General features: G+C 38.5%; 1 protein-coding gene across 2 annotated transcripts in view; it reads left to right on the plus strand.

Moving 5' to 3' along the window:
• Window positions 1-15,446, plus strand: part of Trpm7 (transient receptor potential cation channel subfamily M member 7) — an 88,766-nt gene extending 73,320 nt beyond the window's left edge. The window contains exons 29-39 of one of the 2 annotated variants that reach the window (XM_038331606.2): window positions 1,509-1,579; window positions 3,544-3,578; window positions 5,040-5,065; window positions 6,849-6,899; window positions 6,977-7,042; window positions 8,030-8,313; window positions 8,439-8,521; window positions 8,714-8,919; window positions 11,139-11,190; window positions 11,290-11,396; window positions 14,021-15,446. In XM_038331606.2, coding sequence (XP_038187534.1) covers window positions 1,509-1,579; window positions 3,544-3,578; window positions 5,040-5,065; window positions 6,849-6,899; window positions 6,977-7,042; window positions 8,030-8,313; window positions 8,439-8,521; window positions 8,714-8,919; window positions 11,139-11,190; window positions 11,290-11,396; window positions 14,021-14,151 — 1,112 coding nt within the window. In that variant the 3' untranslated portion in view covers window positions 14,152-15,446. The remainder of the gene's footprint in view (window positions 1-1,508; window positions 1,580-3,543; window positions 3,579-5,039; window positions 5,066-6,848; window positions 6,900-6,976; window positions 7,043-8,029; window positions 8,314-8,438; window positions 8,522-8,713; window positions 8,920-11,138; window positions 11,191-11,289; window positions 11,397-14,020) is intronic. The other variant, XM_038331607.2, reaches the window with a different exon arrangement.
• Window positions 15,447-19,277: the final 3,831 nt, after the last annotated feature.

The following is a 19,277-nucleotide window of genomic DNA, read 5'->3' on the forward strand; positions in this document are numbered from 1 at the left end:
TTTAATCTGTTTCAGTACACTGAGTTGAGCAGTATATTTTACTGTAGGAATTCAGGTTGGCTTGGCAACATCATACATAATTACTATAGTGAGTGATAGCAAATTCAAACCTAAAAATCATGTCAACAGCTGCAGAAAAGACATTTGATAAAGTCGAGCCATCTGCTCATGAATATAACTTACATAGTAATGTAAGAATGGAGTTCTTTAATTATAATAAAAGTTATCTGTAAAAACTTATCACAAATCTCATATTCCATGTCATATTTAGAACTAAGATAGAAATTACAGCTGTTTGTATTTTATATTTTAGTCCTGGAAATAAGGCCATAGAAGAAATGATAGAAGTGATATCGATGACAGGGTGACTGTTGGTTTTAAGATAACATGTGTATTGTTTCTAAAAGTAATACAATTATATTGCTCTATCTGCTTATTTCATTTTTAGATCACATCTCTTAATTTGCTTGCTGTTTATTTGTTTATTTATTTAGGGGCAGAGTCTCTCTATGTAGCCCTGTCTGTCTTAGAACTCACTATATAGATCTAGGGCAGGCTAGCCTCAAACACACAGCAATTCACCTGTCTCTACCTCTCAAGAGCTGAGATTATACACGCTACTGTGCCTAGCTCTTAGCCTTCTTAACTAAGTGGAGACTAAACTTCCCCACCGTTTCCAGACATATACATGTCTTCACCCTTTCTCACCAGTGTAATCATGTCATGATTTTATTTAAATCAGCATCTTAAATTCTTTGATACTTAGCTAAATTTCTCAGAATAGCATATATCCTGTTATTTTCAGGTTTTTAAGAAAGTTTTGCTATGCATTTTGTAATGTTTCAACTTTTTTATCTTTTTTCAACTATTACTTTATTTTTGGTTTTATGAGATAGGATCTTATTATGGGTTCTGAATGTTTAAAGAAAAAAAGGCACCCACAGAGTAAGTGTTATGCTGCTGTTTTTGTGAAGTGCCAGGAGCTATACGAGACATACATACACTGACCAAAACACTATTGAGAAAGATGCACAAGAAAATAGTAACCTGGATGTCGGTAGGGGTGGTTTGAAAATAGAGGGTTTGTGTTTAAAAAAAAGTTTTGCTTCTTACTGGGTTTTCACAATAAATTAAACAATTTTCTTTTAATAAGTTTTATAGCTTATGGATTTATAGGCCTCTTATAACTTGGGTTTGGCTTTGTTGGAGATAAGAATCCAACTTTTGAAGGTTACATTCTCAGAAACACTTTGTTTTGTTAATACTTTCCTTTTTTTTATGAATACTTAAAAGTTTAGTTGTTTAGCTGGACAATGGTGGCATACACTTTTAATTCTAGCACTTGGGCGGCAGAAACAGGTATACTTTATGAACTTTATTATGTTAAGGCTAATCTGGATTACAGAGTTTAGGAAAGCCAAGGCTACACAGAGAAACCTTGTCTTGTAGAAGACAAGAAAGGGAAAAAAGGTGTAATTGCTCAACTATGTCTTTTTAATTTCTTGTAGCAGAAAGCAATAGTAGAAGAACATCTACAGAAGACTCTCCAGAAGTAGATTCCAAAGCCGCTTTGTTACCGGTTTGTATATTTCAATTAAGTAGCATATTGACAGGAACACGCACTTACTAATGAACATTTAAAAGTTGTGATTAGTGTTTTATGGGTAATTATATCAAGCTTTAAAAACAGTTTTCCTTAGAAAACCTCAGTCTCCTCCATGCAGAACACTCAGAAATTTTACACAGAAGAAAAGGAAGACCTCCTGTTTGAATTGAAGGTAGATGAATTCATTCCCAACCACCTTTGGTGATGTTTGGTTTTTGTAAAATCTCCTAAAACCAGACGACGACTAAGACTGCTAGCTTGAGTGAAGGCAAATGAGTATCTAAAAATAGATGCTCACACAGTTATAATTCATAGGGCAGTAACTTACAGTTGGTTCTGTTGTTAAAAATCAAGTCATTAAGTCTGGGTGCACTCCTTTAATCCCAGCACTTGGAGGCAGCAGCAGGAGGATTTCTGAGTTAAGGGCCAACTGGATCTACAAGAGCTAATTCTAGGACAACCAGGATTGCTATACAGAGAAACCCTGTCTTGCAGAACTTGGAAAAACAAAACCCACACGTTTTTAAGCACAGTATTTTTGGTACACATCTACAATACCAGGGCTGTAATCTCAATAATCCACAGATTGAGGCAAATGATCTCAAGTTTAAGGCCAGCCTGAACTTGTCTCAAAATCAAAACAAAGTAGTTGTTTCATTAGGAAAAGGAATTTGTAAAATTTCACTGTGACAAATCCTGTTCTCTAGGAGTCTATATTGAATCTGAATTGTAGAATATCTATTGTAGAATCATCTATTAAGATGATTTCCTAACTATAGAGACTAGCAATTAAAAATAGAATAATGGATTATAATAATAAAACATTAGCCAAGAAAAAGATACTATTAAAAATATTAGCAACTTGAAAAATATGTAGAGAGGAAGAAAATACTCACCAGACATGGTAACATATCTTTAATCCTAGCATAGGCAGGTCTGGAAGGTCAGGGCCAGCCTGGTCTACAAAACAGTTGCAGATTAACCAGGGATGCACCATGAGACCCCGTCACTAAACCAGAAAAAGAGGGGGAAATAATACAGGCATAATAATCCTAGTACCTGGGGACAGAGAACAGAGGGGGCATATTTAAGGCCAGTCTTGCTACATAGCAAATTCCAGACCAACCTGACTACACACTAATATTTTGTCAGGATTAAAGACCAAATGTTTCTTTTGGGTAACAGGTGAGGAACTCTGTAAAGAGAGAATTACTAAGGACAGAATGCAACACAGATGAAAGTACCAGGGAGCTGCATCTAATTAGCCATGAGAAAGTAGAATTTGAAGAAATGTGCATGAATTGGAATTTTCTAAATTGATGAAATAATATAAAAACTCAAATTCAGAAAATATTAATCCCAGTGAGGGAAGTTAAATATGTAGATCATGAATAGAAACCATGTGAATGGGTGTGGTGTGCAAAATGGCCGCTGTGTCTTAATACTTGTATTTCCGTCATTTTATTCGTATTTAGTTGGTATGATTTTAATTCTGCTTATACTTGGAGTTCTTTTGGTAAGAAGCACAGATTATTTTTAGAATCAGAGGCATGCTTGGAAAATAAGATTGCCATCAGAAACAAAGAATTTGAAGGCCTAGAAATCCTGGAGACTGGGGAGATGAGTCAGTAGGTAAAGGGCTTACTATACAAGCCTCATGACCTGGTTTCCATTACCAGCACCCATGTAAAACCAAGCATGAGATAAAGGAGGTTACCCACATGAGTGCACAGAGAGACACAAACACAGCTCTGTGAAAAATAACGTTCCTGAATTACTTATTCCCCTTTGTGGTTATAAGCTGTATGAAACAAGGACTTCATATTAAGTTCTCAGGCCATCATTTTTAAAGAATATTAAGAAACATATTAGTTAACATTGATTCTAGAAAACTGCTTCTATATTTCAATTAAGTTTTTGTTTGTTTCTGACTAAAGGATTGGTTACGAGATAGACCATCAAACAGAGAAATGTAAGTAAGTCTTTTCTTAATGGCCTGAAAAGTATATGAGTTAGTGAATGCTATATTTGTTCTTCTCTGTCTTAACCTGTTTTATACTCCATTTAAGATATCTGTTGCAGCATTTCCCATCTTCACAGACAGGAAATTGGAGAATCTTCGTTATAATATTTTTATTATAATCTTCCTATATAGTTATACAATTTGATTCTATTATTTAAACTTGCTCTTGAATAAATTTGTTGAAATCTAGAGACTTTAGTTAACACTTGGTTAATAGTATACTTGTCAATAATTCTACTCAAACGTGTGTGTGTGTGTGTGTGTGTGTGTGTGTGTGTGTGTACTGTGATGATTAGAGCAGTAATACATGATATGCTTTAGAAAGCATGGGTACTAAAAAATTATCTCATAAATGTGACAAACCCAGAGCCAGAAGAGTAAACAAAAAGCAATCAGATAGGTAATTTGCCCCTGGATGACTGACGCCCACTTGTCAGTACACCCAGATAAGAACTGCTGAGGAAGAACAGCCATTTTCAAGCAATACATACTTTAATGTCTCCACTTGTGGATCTGAAGTAGGTATGAACACAGAGGAAAGTAAATTGTGTTGACATTAATAGGTTAAGACTTGACTACATTCAGTCCTCTTTAACAAAAGCCTTAGAAGATAAACACAGAAGTTTTTTTGTTTTTCTTTTTTGGTTCTGGGGATTGAGTCAAGTACTTAGCAGAAAAAGGGATAAAGCTGGATTAAAATATTCCTTACAAGAAAATCTTTACCTTGCTAAAATGAAGATAACCTTTGAAACCAGTTAGAATATGAGAATTGGAAAGAGGCCATGTTTCCAGGGTCCTTTTGGATCTTGAACTTTAGGTCCCAAGTGAGACTCGGAGCTGTGTAGTGGGAGAACTCATCCTAGCATTCATCCTGGTCACACCCCACTCTCCTTTTCATTGTAACTATCTTATCTGCATAGGAATCTTTGGGATTCAAAGAACTCCCACTTGGAATCAAGACTTGTTATAAATAAATAGATTGGACATTAGATATTAAATCTTGCAAAATGATGCCTCAGTCCTTTTCATAACAGTCTGCTGGAGTACTTCTAGAATGATAGAAAATCATTTCCTGGTATTGTCACAGTACTGGAATGTCTCCACAAATACTGAGCCATAAAATAAAAATATTACTCTATTAAGATCTAGTAGCCATCAGTGAACACCAAAATATTTACGTAGCCATAAAGTTGAGGTGCCAGTTGTTGGTAATATGTACACATGCAAAAATGTGCATGTCTGTATATGGAGTATGGGAATGGCAAGTATTCAGACATATAGATCTGAACATCTGTATTCCTTTAATTGTATTTCATTAAATAACTATGATAACCTTATAAAATCACAAGTTAAATGATAATCAAAACTAAGGTTTTTTTCACAGCTTATATTATTTTTATATTTCTTTAGGCCGTCTGAAGGAGGAACATTAAATGGTGAGTCTGTGTAGTAGATTAAATATGAAAAATTAAAGGTCGTAATTAAAGCATTTACCTAACATTATCATAGGCCAGACACTTTAGACTTCAAGTTTTAAAAGCTAAGGTGGTTGGAAAACTCTTCCCTCATCTTTAATATAAATGTTTTACAAACACATGACCCACCCCGTAAATTATGATGGCCACTTTTCTGTCACAACTGCTTCCCACTTAACCAGTACCCGAAAACCAGAATATTGCTAACATGCCAGGCTCTTGCTCTGGCCTCCATCCTAACTAACACGATGGCTTACTTATTGGTATAGTAAAAATGGAATCATAGAGATGTAATTGTTATGAGATTCATCAGTATTATTTTATTAGTGTAGTTTGTGCATTATTAGTATTTCATAGTATTTTCTTGTTAGAATATATTGAATATCCATTTGGGCATTTCAGTAGCTTCCAGTTTGTAACCATTATGCTTTCTGTTGCTATGAGCATTCTTGTTCATGTTGTTTGGTAAACATAAATTTGCTTTCCATTGGTTATATGCCTAAGGGTGGAATTGCTGGGTCATAGCTTATGCATATGTTCATATTCAGTAGTTACTGCCTGCCAGATAGGTTTTCAGATTAGTTATTCCAGGCTGGCTTCCTGCCTGTAGTTTTAGTGCTAGTCTGTCTTCTACCACCAAAATAATTCTCCTGAAAGATTTGATCTAGCCACTCCTCTGCTTTACATTTTTCCCATTGTCATTCAGTAAAATGCAGTGTCCTTTCTTTGCATGACATATTAGGCTCTTCACAGTTTGATATTGCCTGCTTCTGTAGCTTCACCTCCTTCAGGTATGCTTATGCTCTTGCTCATTAATTTGCAATCTTGGTTGCATATTCAATCACTGTAGATTCATCTGTAATGCCACAGACCTGTGGAATTAGATATTGTGGACTGTCAGTGGGTGATGTTCAAAAAACTCCACAGCCTATCTGATTTTATTCTTAACTAGTCATTCTATATTAAACTGCCTGGGGTTTCTCAAATTTAGCATGAACATTAGCACTTCAGATAGTCTTGTAAATGTATCCCTGAAAATCCACTGCCATGCAGATTGCTATTTCTTTCCCCATGTGAGGTAGCTTCTGCCCTTGTTAACTAGGTAGCATTAATTGCTTTGTAGTCCTTACAGTACAAGTGTTTGTGTATAGGTGTCTGTATATACTGTATCTTTTTATGTTACCACAGTGTTAAAACTGTTGGCTTTTATTTCCTGTGAAATAGTAGATTCCTTCTCATTTATATTCTAAAACTTAGCACATCGCAGATCTGTTATTCTCCCATATCTTCTTCCTGTGGTTAAAAGTCAAATCCTCAAAGTAAGTGAATACATAAAATGTAGACGTGGAGAAGCTGATCTGTAGTGTCTTCCTGTCCCAGAAGCTCATGTCTCGCATCAGCTCACCTAACATGGTTACATAGTTACTGTCCCCAACCCAGACAGCAAGAGACAGAACAGTTTTCCTTTTCGAGTGGCAGGTATGAAAGTACAGTTTACATCAAGAGCTGGAGAGTGGAACATCTTGTGTGTGCTTCTTCCCAGGTGTTTGGAGCACAGTGGCTACTGTTTTGCCACAGTGAAATAAGGTCATGTGATATTTGATAGTAGTTTTTTTTTCCTTCTTTTCCCCCTGGTTAGGAGAAATTATGAAAGAAATTTAAGATTTTTTTTTTGTGAATGTCTCAGCATAAATTTATGCTGCACAAGTGCTTTTTAAACAGTCTGATTTGTTTACAATTTTAGGTCTTGCTTCGCCATTTAAGCCCGTTATGGATACAAATTACTATTATTCAGGTCAGTGATATTGAAAACAAAATTTACTGATGTTTGAATCTTTCAAGTTTTCATCATTTCTCTCTATTTCAATGCAGCTGTGGAAAGAAATAACCTGATGAGGTTGTCACAGAGTATTCCCTTCGTGCCTGTACCTCCACGAGGTAAATCCCAAAACATAAATAAGAAGCAACCCTCACTGGTCTCTAGTCACAACTTAGAACAAGGGTCAGGACAAAATGAGGATTCCTGTGAAGAAATTCCAGATTCACGTACCTTCTTTGCTACTAGAAGGGCAAGGTATATTGAAATAGGTAGCATTAGAATCCATTCTGTGTTCTAATTCAGACTAGAAGGGTATAGTATACTGAAGTGAGGTGGGGTGGGGGCAGACATTAGAAACCATTCTGTGTTCTGTTTCAGAAACCTTGATCCATTCTCAGGCAGCAGAAGTGTAAGAAAATAGACATCATAGCGTGTGTGAGACAGATTGCACCAACCTCCTGTCTAGAACTATGTAAAGTTTTACTTGCTTTCTAAACAGTTATCCTCAAGAGCTCAGGACGATGATTTAGTCATTCAGTAAGATGCTGAGTTCGTTCCCCAGAACTCCTGTGAAGAAGCCAGGCGTGCCAGCAGTGTTGTCATTTTCGGGCACTCGGCCAGCACAGCCTGAACTCCAGGCCAGTGAGGGATCCTGCTCCAAAAAACAATAGCTCCATAATAAAGTTACCTCCTGGTACCCACTTACTCATGTGTACACATACTCCACCACACAGTTTGTCTTTAAAATATAATTTGAAACATGCTTAACTGTAAATATGAGTTCAAAATAGGCTGGTGCGTGCACACAAAGACCAGAGGAGAACGTTGGTGTTAATGCTCTATCAATCTTTGCCTTATCATCATCATCATCATTAGTAGTAGTAGTTCTGTAAGAAAGGGTCTCTCGCCGTATCTGGAACTAGATTGGCAGCTCACAAAGCCCAGAGTTCTAAATAGTACATGGGTTCTGGGGGTTTGGACGCAGGGCCTCCTTCATGTTTGTCCAACAAATGCTTTTAGCCAGTGAGCCACATCCCCACTCAAGGAAGTGTATTTATTTTTTTAAGTTATACTTTGATTTTAAACTGTGTTCATTCTTGTTACAGGTGAGCCTGTCACAGTGTATCGTCTGGAGGAGAGTTCTCCCAGTATACTGAATAACAGCATGTCTTCTTGGTCTCAACTAGGCCTTTGTGCCAAAATAGAGTTTTTAAGTAAAGAGGAAATGGGAGGAGGTTTACGAAGAGCAGTCAAAGTACAATGTACCTGGTCAGAGCACGATATCCTGAAATCAGGGCATCTTTATATCATTAAGTCTTTTCTTCCTGAGGTGATTAACACATGGTCAAGTATTTATAAAGAAGATACAGTTCTACATCTCTGTCTCAGAGTAAGTATACGTGAACCCGTGACAGGGAGCTTTGATTTGAGTTTCATATTTTAACTTTTAAAGTGTGAATAAACCAAATGAAATCTTAGTCAAATACTGATCAAGGGATTTCTCCCCTTCTGTAGGAAATACAGCAGCAGAGAGCAGCGCAGAAGCTCACATTTGCTTTTAATCAGATGAAACCCAAATCCATACCGTACTCTCCAAGGTAAAGCTTTACATTTGGTGAGGCTTGGTGGTATCTAGATAGCAGTCTTTTTTGGCACTCATTGTTGATGGTGAGTGTGTGTGTGTGTGTGTGTGTGTGTGTGTGTGTGTGTGTGTGTGTTCTATATATATTGCATATCAATTAGAATCTTACTGACAACCCCCCGGTGATAATCTGTATCTTTTCTATAAGGTTCCTTGAGGTTTTCCTGCTGTATTGCCATTCAGCAGGGCAGTGGTTTGCTGTAGAAGAATGCATGACTGGAGAATTTAGAAAATACAATAATAATAATGGTGATGAAATTATTCCAACGAACACTCTGGAAGAGATCATGCTTGCCTTTAGCCACTGGACCTATGAATATACCAGAGGGGAATTACTGGTACTTGACTTACAAGGTAAATTTATTATTAATTGAATTACTTAGGTGAAATTATGTGGTAGGTCCGTACCTATTCGTATATTGGCTAATTTTAAAATCTTAGGCTAATAGAAAGTGTAAAATAAGTCACAATCATAGCAGCATGGTCATTTGGGATTTTAAATAATGGGATCTGGTTATCTTTCCTTTTAATAAGGTAGAGTTTTACATTACATCCCAAGTTGGCCTAGTATTTGTAGTATTTGTGATTTTCTGTCTGAGTGCTGGGACTAAAGAGATGTGTTACCACACCCAGCCTGGCTACCTTAATAACTGCAAGGGTGATACATGTTCATGTGACCTCTATTACTATACTCTTAGGTGTCTGACCTTTAGTATTTCATAGGCATAAATATTTTTTTTTTTTGGTTGGGTGGTGGTAGTGGCAATGCCTTTAATCCCAGCACTTAGGAGGCAGAGGCAGTAGAATCTCTGAGTTCAAGGCCAGCCTGTTCCATAGACCGAATTCCAGGGCAGCTAGGAAGACTATTAGACAGAAGAACCCTGTATCAAAAGGCTTAATAATAATGGTTTAATTAGGGGTTCGAGAGATGGCTCAGTTGGTTAAAGAGCTTTGCCTGTTCTTCCAAAGGTCCTGAGTTCAATTGTCAGCAACCACATGTGCTCACAACCATGTGTAATAAGATCTGGTGCCCTCTTCTGGCCTGCAGGGATACATGCAAGCAGAACACTGAATACATAATAAATAAATCTTTAAAAAAATAGTTTAATTGGAATTAAATTTCTTAGCTCTCTTTTCACTACCTGTGTGCATCTACATTTATTTTCCTTGAGACAGAATCTCACTGTGTACCTTTGACTAGCCTGGAACTCTCCAGTTTTAATTTTTGCTGCTACAGAGCTGTTGCTGCTCTCAATCTGTCGGTGGGCTCCTAAATTGGCTTATTTTAGAGATTAGTGCAATTTTATTTCAATAAAGCACTACCAGTTTACTTTCAAAAAGGGCTGTAGGTCCTGACTTCCATTTTGGCCTTACACAAATCTGTCCGCTATTGGTGGTCTTTTCCAATCCGTTGGGTAAAAAGTAGCAGTACTGGGGTCCCAGGAAATTATTGAACTGCCAGCCTGACCAATGAATCTCCATAGTGGAGACAGAGAACTGACTGAAAGTTCTTATCTGAACTCTGTACATGCAGCATAGCATATGCATCTTTACACAAACTCTAAATGTTTTTCAAAACTCTTTTGTAAAATAGAAATATGTTGTTGGTGTTTGTGTTGCTTTCCTTTTTTTGTTCTTTTATTTTGTTACTTTTGTGAACTAGGGTCTTATTTATCCCAGGCTTACCTCCACTTCAGTGTGTTGAAGGACAACCTTAAACACAGATGTGTGCCACCTTCATAGCTTATGCAGTGCTGGACTTGACCCCAGAGATCTGTGTATGCTGGGCAGGCACTCTGCCAGCTGAGCTCCTGTATAAGCCCTGGTATCATTTTAATTCTGAATTTTCCATTTGTGAAACTGGACCATTTTAATTGGGTTTCACTGTAATGGGTTTAAGTATTTGTGATTATTAGGGAATCAACCAACTTTTAATTCCTCTGGGGAAGACTGAAGGTAAAGAATAATAAATAAATGACCAAAAGGCAGAACAAATATTTTATAGAACTTTTTAAAAGCCTTCAAATAGAAAAGCACACTTTACTAGTGCTGGTGACCCAGAGGCAGAATATGTAGACCTGAATACATTGATTCAGCTGCTGGGAACCACCAGGAGCTTTTGTGTGTAACTGTTCTTTCTTGCACTCCTTACCTCATCTCCATTTTGCCTATCCTGCTTCCAAGTCTGACTGGGTACTCTGCTTTTCTTCCCAGAGCTCTCTCTGTCCAGAAGTCCCTGGACAATTATACCTCCTGCTTAGCTGTTGGCCACTTAGCTTTTTTATTAAACCAATGACAAGGACATATCTTTACAGTGTGTAATCAGATATCTCAAATATCAACATCGTGCTCACCTCATCCACTCTGAGATATAATTTTGAGCATATCTCCAATGTGGTAGAGTGCTGAAATATCAAGTTATGAAATAGCAAGAGAGAAAAATACTACTTGGAATAATTTAGCAATGTAATATAAGAACAATGCTATAAAATCTCTAGAGACCTTATTATGTAAACATAAGTGTTTATATAGATTGCATAATATATATTGTCTTTTTATGTATACATTTAAAGGTGTGGGTGAGAACTTGACTGACCCGTCTGTGATAAAAGCTGAAGAGAAGAGGTAATAAGATTTAGCCGTTTCATTGAGGCGTAATTTGTTGTTTTTAAACTCCATGTGTCCACTTGAATAAGCTCCCTCTTTTACCTACCAATTCTGCAGATCCTGTGATATGGTTTTTGGCCCTGCCAATCTAGGAGAAGATGCAATAAAAAACTTCCGAGCCAAACATCACTGTAATTCCTGCTGTCGAAAGCTTAAACTTCCAGGTAAAAATTTTCACTTCATTTCTGTTATTTTGTAGCCCAAGTTAGCTTTGAACTCAAGATTTGGCTACCTTAACCTGTGGGGTATTGTAAATTATACATTTGTCACCATGCCTGGCTTATGTGTTTTTAATCCATATGGTATATAAATTGTTACCCGAGTTGTTACTATAATAGTAAGGCCATGGGTTCAAAGATTTAGTCTGGAATTCCTGTGGCAGTTCCTTCATAAATACACGAGTCCATTTAACTTATTTATTACATCTGAAGAATGCCAAAAATAATAATTCTAGGTTGTGATGGAAAAATAGCAAATTTTTTCTTGATTCACACTTGAAGATTATTTGTATAGATAATTAAGATAATTTCATTACTTCTTTTCTATACTGTGTATCTTATTTTTACCTTTGACATTTTACACTACCTAGACTTTCCAGTGCGATGCTAAGATAGGTATAGCAAGGTCAGTATATTTTATCTTGTTTTAATATTAGTTTTCTAATATTAAAACAATGTTAAAGCCGGGCGGTGGTGGCGCACGCCTTTAAGCCCAGCACTCGGGAGGCAGAGGCAGGCGGATCTTTGCGTTCGAGGCCAGCCTGGTCTACAAGAGCTAGTTCCAGGACAGGCTCTAGAAACTACAGGGAAACCCTGTCTCGAAAAACCAAATAAATAAATAAATAAATAAAACAATGTTAAGTGGGGTTAGAAAGGTTGTCAGCAGTAAGACTTTGAGTCTTGCAGAGAAAGAGCCCAGGTTCAGTTCTCAACACTGACACATACAAGCTTATAGCTATCCATAACTCCATTTCCAGAGGATTTGGATCCCTCTTCTAGTCTCCAAGGGCAGGGCACCAGACACACATGTAATGCACATACATACATGCAAGCAAAACACTTGTACACATACAAAAGTAAGCAAGGTTTAGAGGAAGGGAGAAAATAATTTTTATTTTCCTTAAAAATAAAATTTAAGAGAGATAAAAAGAGTTTTAATTTTTTTAAAAGATTTTGTACTTTGATTAGATTGAGAAAATTTCTGTTTCTTAAGAATGTTGTTTTGGTCGGTATAGTTATGCACACCTTGAATCCCACCATTTGGGAAAGAGCCTGGTGGATCTCTGATCAAGGCCAGCCTGGGCTACACAGGGAATTTCAGGTTAACAAAGACTACATAAACCCTCTCCCAAAAGTGAGGGGGTTACTTGTTCTATGAGAGTTTCACACAGTGGCTTTTGATCATACTCACCACGACCTGCCCACTCACCCCTTCCCTTCCTGCCTCTGTGTCCTCTTTCTTTAACCCACCAAGTCTATTTGTGCTACCCATATATTCCTGGAAATGCCCCTTCCACTGGAGTGTGGCTGATTTACCGGGCCCTACAATTTATCTGTCATCTATCTATCTATCTATCTATCTATCTATCTATCTATCTATCTATCTATCTATCTATCTATCTATCTATCTTATCTATCTATCATCTACCTACCTATCGGGGTCAGGTTCTCACTTGTGGCCTTGGCTGTCCTAGAACTTGCTGTGTAGACCAGGCTTGCTCTAAAATAGAGATCCGCCTGTCTCTGCTTCCCACCTAGCTACATCTGACTTACTTTTTTCTTTATGTGGGTTCTGAGATTAGAGCTCAGGTCCTCGTGCTTATGTGACAAGTATTCTTCCAGCTGAGCCATCTCTACAGCCCAGGAACAGCATTTTCTTTTTAAAAGAAAACTGACTGTCTCTCTCCAGATAGTTACTTGGCTGGGTAGAACGTGTTGTATACCTCCCCTCCCCTGTTGACACTGGTCTGCATGGGGCTTGTACATGCTGTTAAAACCCATGAGTTCTTACATGCAGCTACCCTTTTGTGTCTGAAAGATACTGTTTTCTTGTGTCCATCCATCTCTGGCTCTTCTTCCACAATGCGTTGTATGTGTCTTGGTATTTAGTTTTTGTGTGTATGTATTTATGATACCAACCCTCTGTCAGATGTCAACTATTAAAAAGATAATTCCCATTCTGTAGGCTGCCTCTTCACTCAAATGATGGTGGTTTCTGCTGTGCAGAAACTTTTTGGTTTCATGAAATCCTGTTTTGGGTCCTGTTTAGAAAGTCCTGTGCTGTGCCAATGAATTCAAGCCTATTCCCAGGTCTATCCTGTATCTGATTCAGGGCATCAGGTCTTAAGTTGAACTCCATGATCAATTTCAAATTGATCATTGAATTTTGATGGAGATTCCATGGAATCTGTAGATAACTTTTGGTAGGATAGCCATTTTCATAATCTTTCCCTAACAGTCCATGAGCATGGGAGGTTTTCTGGTATAAGACTTTGACCTCGTAAGCTTCACAAGCTTGTGTACTGTGTTCATTACTGTACTGTACTGTACTGTACTGTATTGTCACACTTCAGTGATAACGAAAGCAGGCGCCTTGTACTGGGTTCGTTGCTATAGTGTCATACTTCCACAGTTTACTGATTTGTGATCCTCATGTAATAATTGTATAGAAATGCATGACTATTAAGTGTAAGATTTAAGGAAATGTTTGGAGGAAAAATAATGTAGAAAATGTTCTTAATTTTTTATTTATAAACATACTGACTTCCCCTCTGGGATTGTGACTGTAGATCTGAAGAGGAACGACTATACGCCTGATAAGATCATATTTCCTCAGGAAGAGTCAGCAGATTTGAATCTTCAATCTGGAAATTCCACCAAAGAATCAGAAGCAACAAATTCTGTTCGTCTGATGTTATAGTTCTGATTTTTGCCTACACTTCACAAAAAAGTGTGACTGTCGTTTTTCCTTTAGGAGGGAATTGATGACACAAAAGTGTGTGCAAATTGAGCTTGCTGGCCCCACACATAGTGTAGAGATTAGTGTTCTCATTGAAAAGCAGCTCGATACAAATGACAGCTGAGACCTGTTAGCAGTGGTAGAAGTTAATGCTTTCAACTTGTGAAGGGCTCTTACAGCGGGGAATCAGAAACTGCTCTGTCAAGGGTGGTGATTCCCTGTCACTTGGTGCAGTATCATTAACCAAAGTCAAGTGTCTTTGAATTTTATTGGCTGCTCAGTTACAGACATTCGGCTAAAGAAACTGAATCACACGGCTTTTTGTTTAAATGGCAGAAGTCTTCCTCGGTTTGGTGTGCTGCATGATAATGATGCTAGCTTTCAACTAGATTTGTGGCCACGGGGAAAACGACTCCTTAATATTTTTAAGCTTCACAGGCATCTTTAAAAGCCTGCACCGAAAACCATGTCTTCCCTCCCTCCCTGTGTCCATCCCTATTTTCCTTTAGTATTGGGTATCAAATCCGGGGCCTCATGAAGACCTTTTCCTAAGAGGGATTTTATTTAAGAATCAACTTTAGATCCTGTTAATGGATACAGCCAGTTTCTTGTTAAACAAAACCTGAATTGTGCAAAAGGGTCTTTTACATTATTTTATCAATGTTAAGTAAAAAGAAAGCCATGGTAAATGAGAACTAACTCACTGTTCAGTGGGTGTTTCCTGTGAGGAAGGTTACAGTTAGAATAACCTGCAGTTGCATACATCTCCAAAGACTTACTGACTTAATGTATCCAATCAGAGTGGTGTGTGAGCTCTCACATTTAAAATTGTGTAGGAATGTGTCAATGTGAATTCTGTTTTTGGTACTTATTTAAGAAATCAGTTGTTGGAGTATCCTTATACAATATAAGGAGATCACAGTCCAACTTTATGCCAATAAAATGTAACTTAATTGCCCAGATATTTTTGCATATTCAACAAGAAAAGCTTATCATTTGACTCAAGTTTTATGCTTTCTCTTTCTTTTTATTTCCTAGGTACTAATTTTAATTTTTATTTGGAAGGGAGCAGTGTAAAGCTTATTTGTATTCAATAGTGTATCTCATAGATACAGACAAGGCAAGCAGAGATAAGCTGTTTAATAGTGTTTAATGTTGATGTGGAGATAAAAAGTGTATTACTTAAAGATACTATACCATATACGTTTTGTATATCATTAAATCTTTAAAAGAAATTAAATTTATTCTTGTTTACAGATGTTTCATGAGTCTACTCATTCTGAAATGTGTGTTTTTTCATTGTCATTTGTTAGGGTGTGCCCATGTGTCCTGCCACGGATTATGTGTGGTCAGAGGACAGCTTCAGGGGTCAGTCCTCTCCTTTAGAAGAATTTTTTAGCCAGACCGTGGTGGTGCACGCCTGTAATCCCAGCACTGGAGAGGCAGAGGCAGATCTCTGTGAGTTCGAGGCCAGCCTGGTCTTACAAGAGCTAGTTCTAGGGCAGGCTTGGGCAGGCCCAAAGATATAGAGAAACCTTGTCTCGAAAAACGAAAAAAAAAAAAAAGGTTTTAACTCTAACATAGTAAAATTTTATACAATAAGAATAATTATCAGGTAAGAAGTACATTCACAATGTTCAGTCCATTTGCATTTGACAAATTCAGAGAAAATGTCCCATTATCTATCCTGTCTTGGTGAGTCCCAAGTTATATGCCTAATTTTCCTTCTATCCTAACTTGTATTACCAACAGAAAACAATGATGTCTCTCAACTTTATACACTTTACACCTCTTTTGTGAGTTTCTTTTTTTAATTTGGTAACAAGGAAAACTATAACTAACTAGTCTTTTACTCCATCAGAGACCCAAGAAGGATATACCTGAGTAAACAGGAAGTATAGAGCAAACAACTTCCAGATCTAAGAAATGACAGACAGCTGACTGCCTGGACAGTTAGCCAAGGTTCCTCTTTAACGTTGGGGTATCCATCTAAAGCCTGCAGACCTAGCATATCTGACAGACATTTCTGTGAAGCAGGAATTTTGAAGGACTGTCCTGCCTAGTCTTGGCAAAGTTCAGCAGTTGCTTTCTTTTGTGTCCTGCTTGTCCAATTTGGACAGCATACAGTCAGCAGTCAAGGCAAGGGCACTTTCGTACCCAGTGGCTTGCTTTTGCCACAAAGATAGCAAACCCCAGATGGAGTTTCTCCAATACCCATCATCTTCTCTAAAGTAGATTGGTGCTTCCAGGAGCAGATGTCTTGTTGCCATAATTATTATCTTATTAGGACATCTTAAATGCTCAGGTCTAGTGAGGTTACAGCTCTGCTAGGGAAAAGTTTCCCCGCGGAAGTGTTACAGTTCTGCTCTTATCTGCTCCAGCAAAAAGCTAGGCTCCCACGAAAATGTAGCACTGCTCAACAGACCTCACTCGAGATTTATTGGGAAGGAAGAATCCATGAGGATGACTGCCTCGGCAGCAAACTTCACGGTACAGACCTTATGTAGGATTTCTTGATGGGGGGAAGAGGGAAGCTTTCCAGGGTGGCTTGGGATTGGAGTTTTGTAGCTTGATTGTGGGGCAAGCTCAGGGATTGGTGGGACTTCAAGTCCTAGGAGGTCAAGTCAGGGTCAAGGCATTTTTTTTTTCTTTCCCCCCTTTTACTCTACATCTGGAAATAAAGTTGATATTTGCAAGTTGGCTGGCCCTGGAAGACATAGACAAGGCATGGTGCTTTCAAACTTTTTATGTGGTTAGATGTAACAAACAACTTAGAGGACAGCTTCTAACAAGAAACCTCCCGAGGACACCCATAGACAAGGAGCTAGTGTGGGGCAATCAAAAAGGACTGAGGCTGTGTCATGGTAATGCCATAGGAATCACTCCCCACTATGTTAAAACACAAGAGCCAAGAGAGCTGATGAGCACTTACAGACCCACCCTGGTTGGATTAGCAACACCTGCAAGATTGGAAGAGCTGGCAACACTGCCAGGATGATGGCCAACAAACTAGCCAAGCTCAAAGCAAATCAGAGATGTACAGAGGGGCTTCAAAGTGTGACCACTCTCCTGAGTGGGGCAGAAAAATGTGCACAAGAGTATGTAAACCTCTAATTGGCCCAGATATGTGCAGAAAAACAACCTATCACATTAGGATTCTGTTTTTTTGAGATGGGGTTTCTCTGTGTCTGTGGCTGTCCCTTGCTCTGCAGACCAGGCTGGCCTTGAACTCAGAAATCCATGTGTCTCTGCCTCCCAAGTACTAGAATTAAAGCTGTGTGCTGCCAGCCTGGCTAGGATTTCCAGTCTTTGTCCAGCGTCTGCTCTAAATCTTGTAAAAAGGCCCTAGACACCCAATCAGCTCAATGTTTATTCCACTCTTGGGAACTTCTTCCCTAGTGTCTCACTTTCCTTTGACTTCTCCCAAGAAAGATTGCTTTCACCTTGCATGTTTAATCATCATTGTGAGAGAACTCAAGAGCCACAACCTTGAGTTAACTTTTGCTGCCTGTTGAGTAGCTGGAACCCAAGTCCCTGGATCACATCTAACTGGGAGGAGAAAGGTTCTACCGCTCTCAAAATCTTACCACACTGAAAATTATTTTAAGTATGGGTAAACCTCGTTCTCCTAAATTTCATACTGTAGTCTCTTACCAAAGATCATTTCTCCTTAGTCCTTTTTAAAAAATAATTCAGCTCTGGCACAGACAGTTTAAGTACAAATTTAGCACTCCAGAGAGATTGGGGTGAGTGGGCTGACAGAGCAGGGAGTAGTCAGCCCACTGGCTTATATACTGGGTTTTTACGAGGTTTTATCAATATTTGTGGCACAGATTTCATATTCATAGGGGTGAAGTGCGACCCATTTACCTCCAAAATCATGTGCCTGATCTCTTTTCTAAATTTTTCTGTGATATTTTAGAAGAGGGCTGTCAAAACCACAATGTAAATAAAGGATTGTGTGAAGTTGGAGTTGTGACAAGCTCCTGTTTTAACTGCACCAGAGGGACAGTTGGGAAAGTGCCTGGTGCTTTAAGTTGCATCAAGGATGCTTCCAATGCAGGAGCATTCTCACAAACAGGAGACAGCTACTAAGACAGCTGTTTCCTTTGTGACGTCACAACCAACTCCTTGCCTCCCAGCCTCAGCAGGAGATGTTAGGTAGAGTAATATAAATGCTCACATAAATCTTTATCACCCAGAACTGAAAAATAATATAGTCAGTCACCTTTGCTACTCAATTTTAGTCATGATTATATTAAAAGGTCATAGGCTACACTTCATATTGTCAGAATAGCTAAAATACATGGAAGTGGATTTTGAAAATACTGCCCAACATTCAGGTAACTAGAAAAATATCTAAGAGGAGAAGATTTAAACAAACCACCAGGGAGAAGGAAAAATTAAGAGCCAGCTCTCTCTTGTAACTTTGTGTGAGCTGTATGAGGTGAGGGCAGGCTCTGGGGCAGTGCCCTATGTGCAGCTGGGGCCCGAGTGTCACATTCTAGAAGTGGGAAGGTAGATGAGTCTTACGCGGTGGCATCAGTGATATAAGGGGAAAAAATCTAAAATAAATCTGGAAAGGTTTAGAGTTGAGATTATTGATGTGACTTATGATTCTCAACACACATACACACAGAGGGCATCATTATGGATATAATAAATGCATATTTCTTAGCCTTTGTGCAAGGGAGACTGGGGTGTGGTTTGGTAGAGTGTGTGTGTGGTGTGATGTGTGGCTTGTAATTAAAAGACCTAGCAAGGTCACTCTCCGACCTGTTGGATCCCTGTCGGCTGTGTGCTCCTGGAGTCCAGCGTCCGTAAACTGTCACTCATATTTGGGGTGGGGGTACTGATCATGTGCTCCCACTCCCCTCATCCATATTTGCTGTAAGTGACCCCAGTAAAGCTCATTGGTTCACCAAGATGGACTTTGATGGTATCCCTTGGCTGCCTCAGTAGATCTGCTCAGTGACGATCAGGCCAGCAGCAGCCAGGGCCCCAGCACAGGTGCTTTCCCAGGTCACAGTCACAGGCTCTCTCTAGTTAGAGAGAGGGTGCTGTCCTCTTTCCCAGCCTGCAGCACA

This window comes from Arvicola amphibius, chromosome 5, assembly GCF_903992535.2.
Source record: "Arvicola amphibius chromosome 5, mArvAmp1.2, whole genome shotgun sequence".
NCBI lineage: Eukaryota > Metazoa > Chordata > Mammalia > Rodentia > Cricetidae > Arvicola > Arvicola amphibius.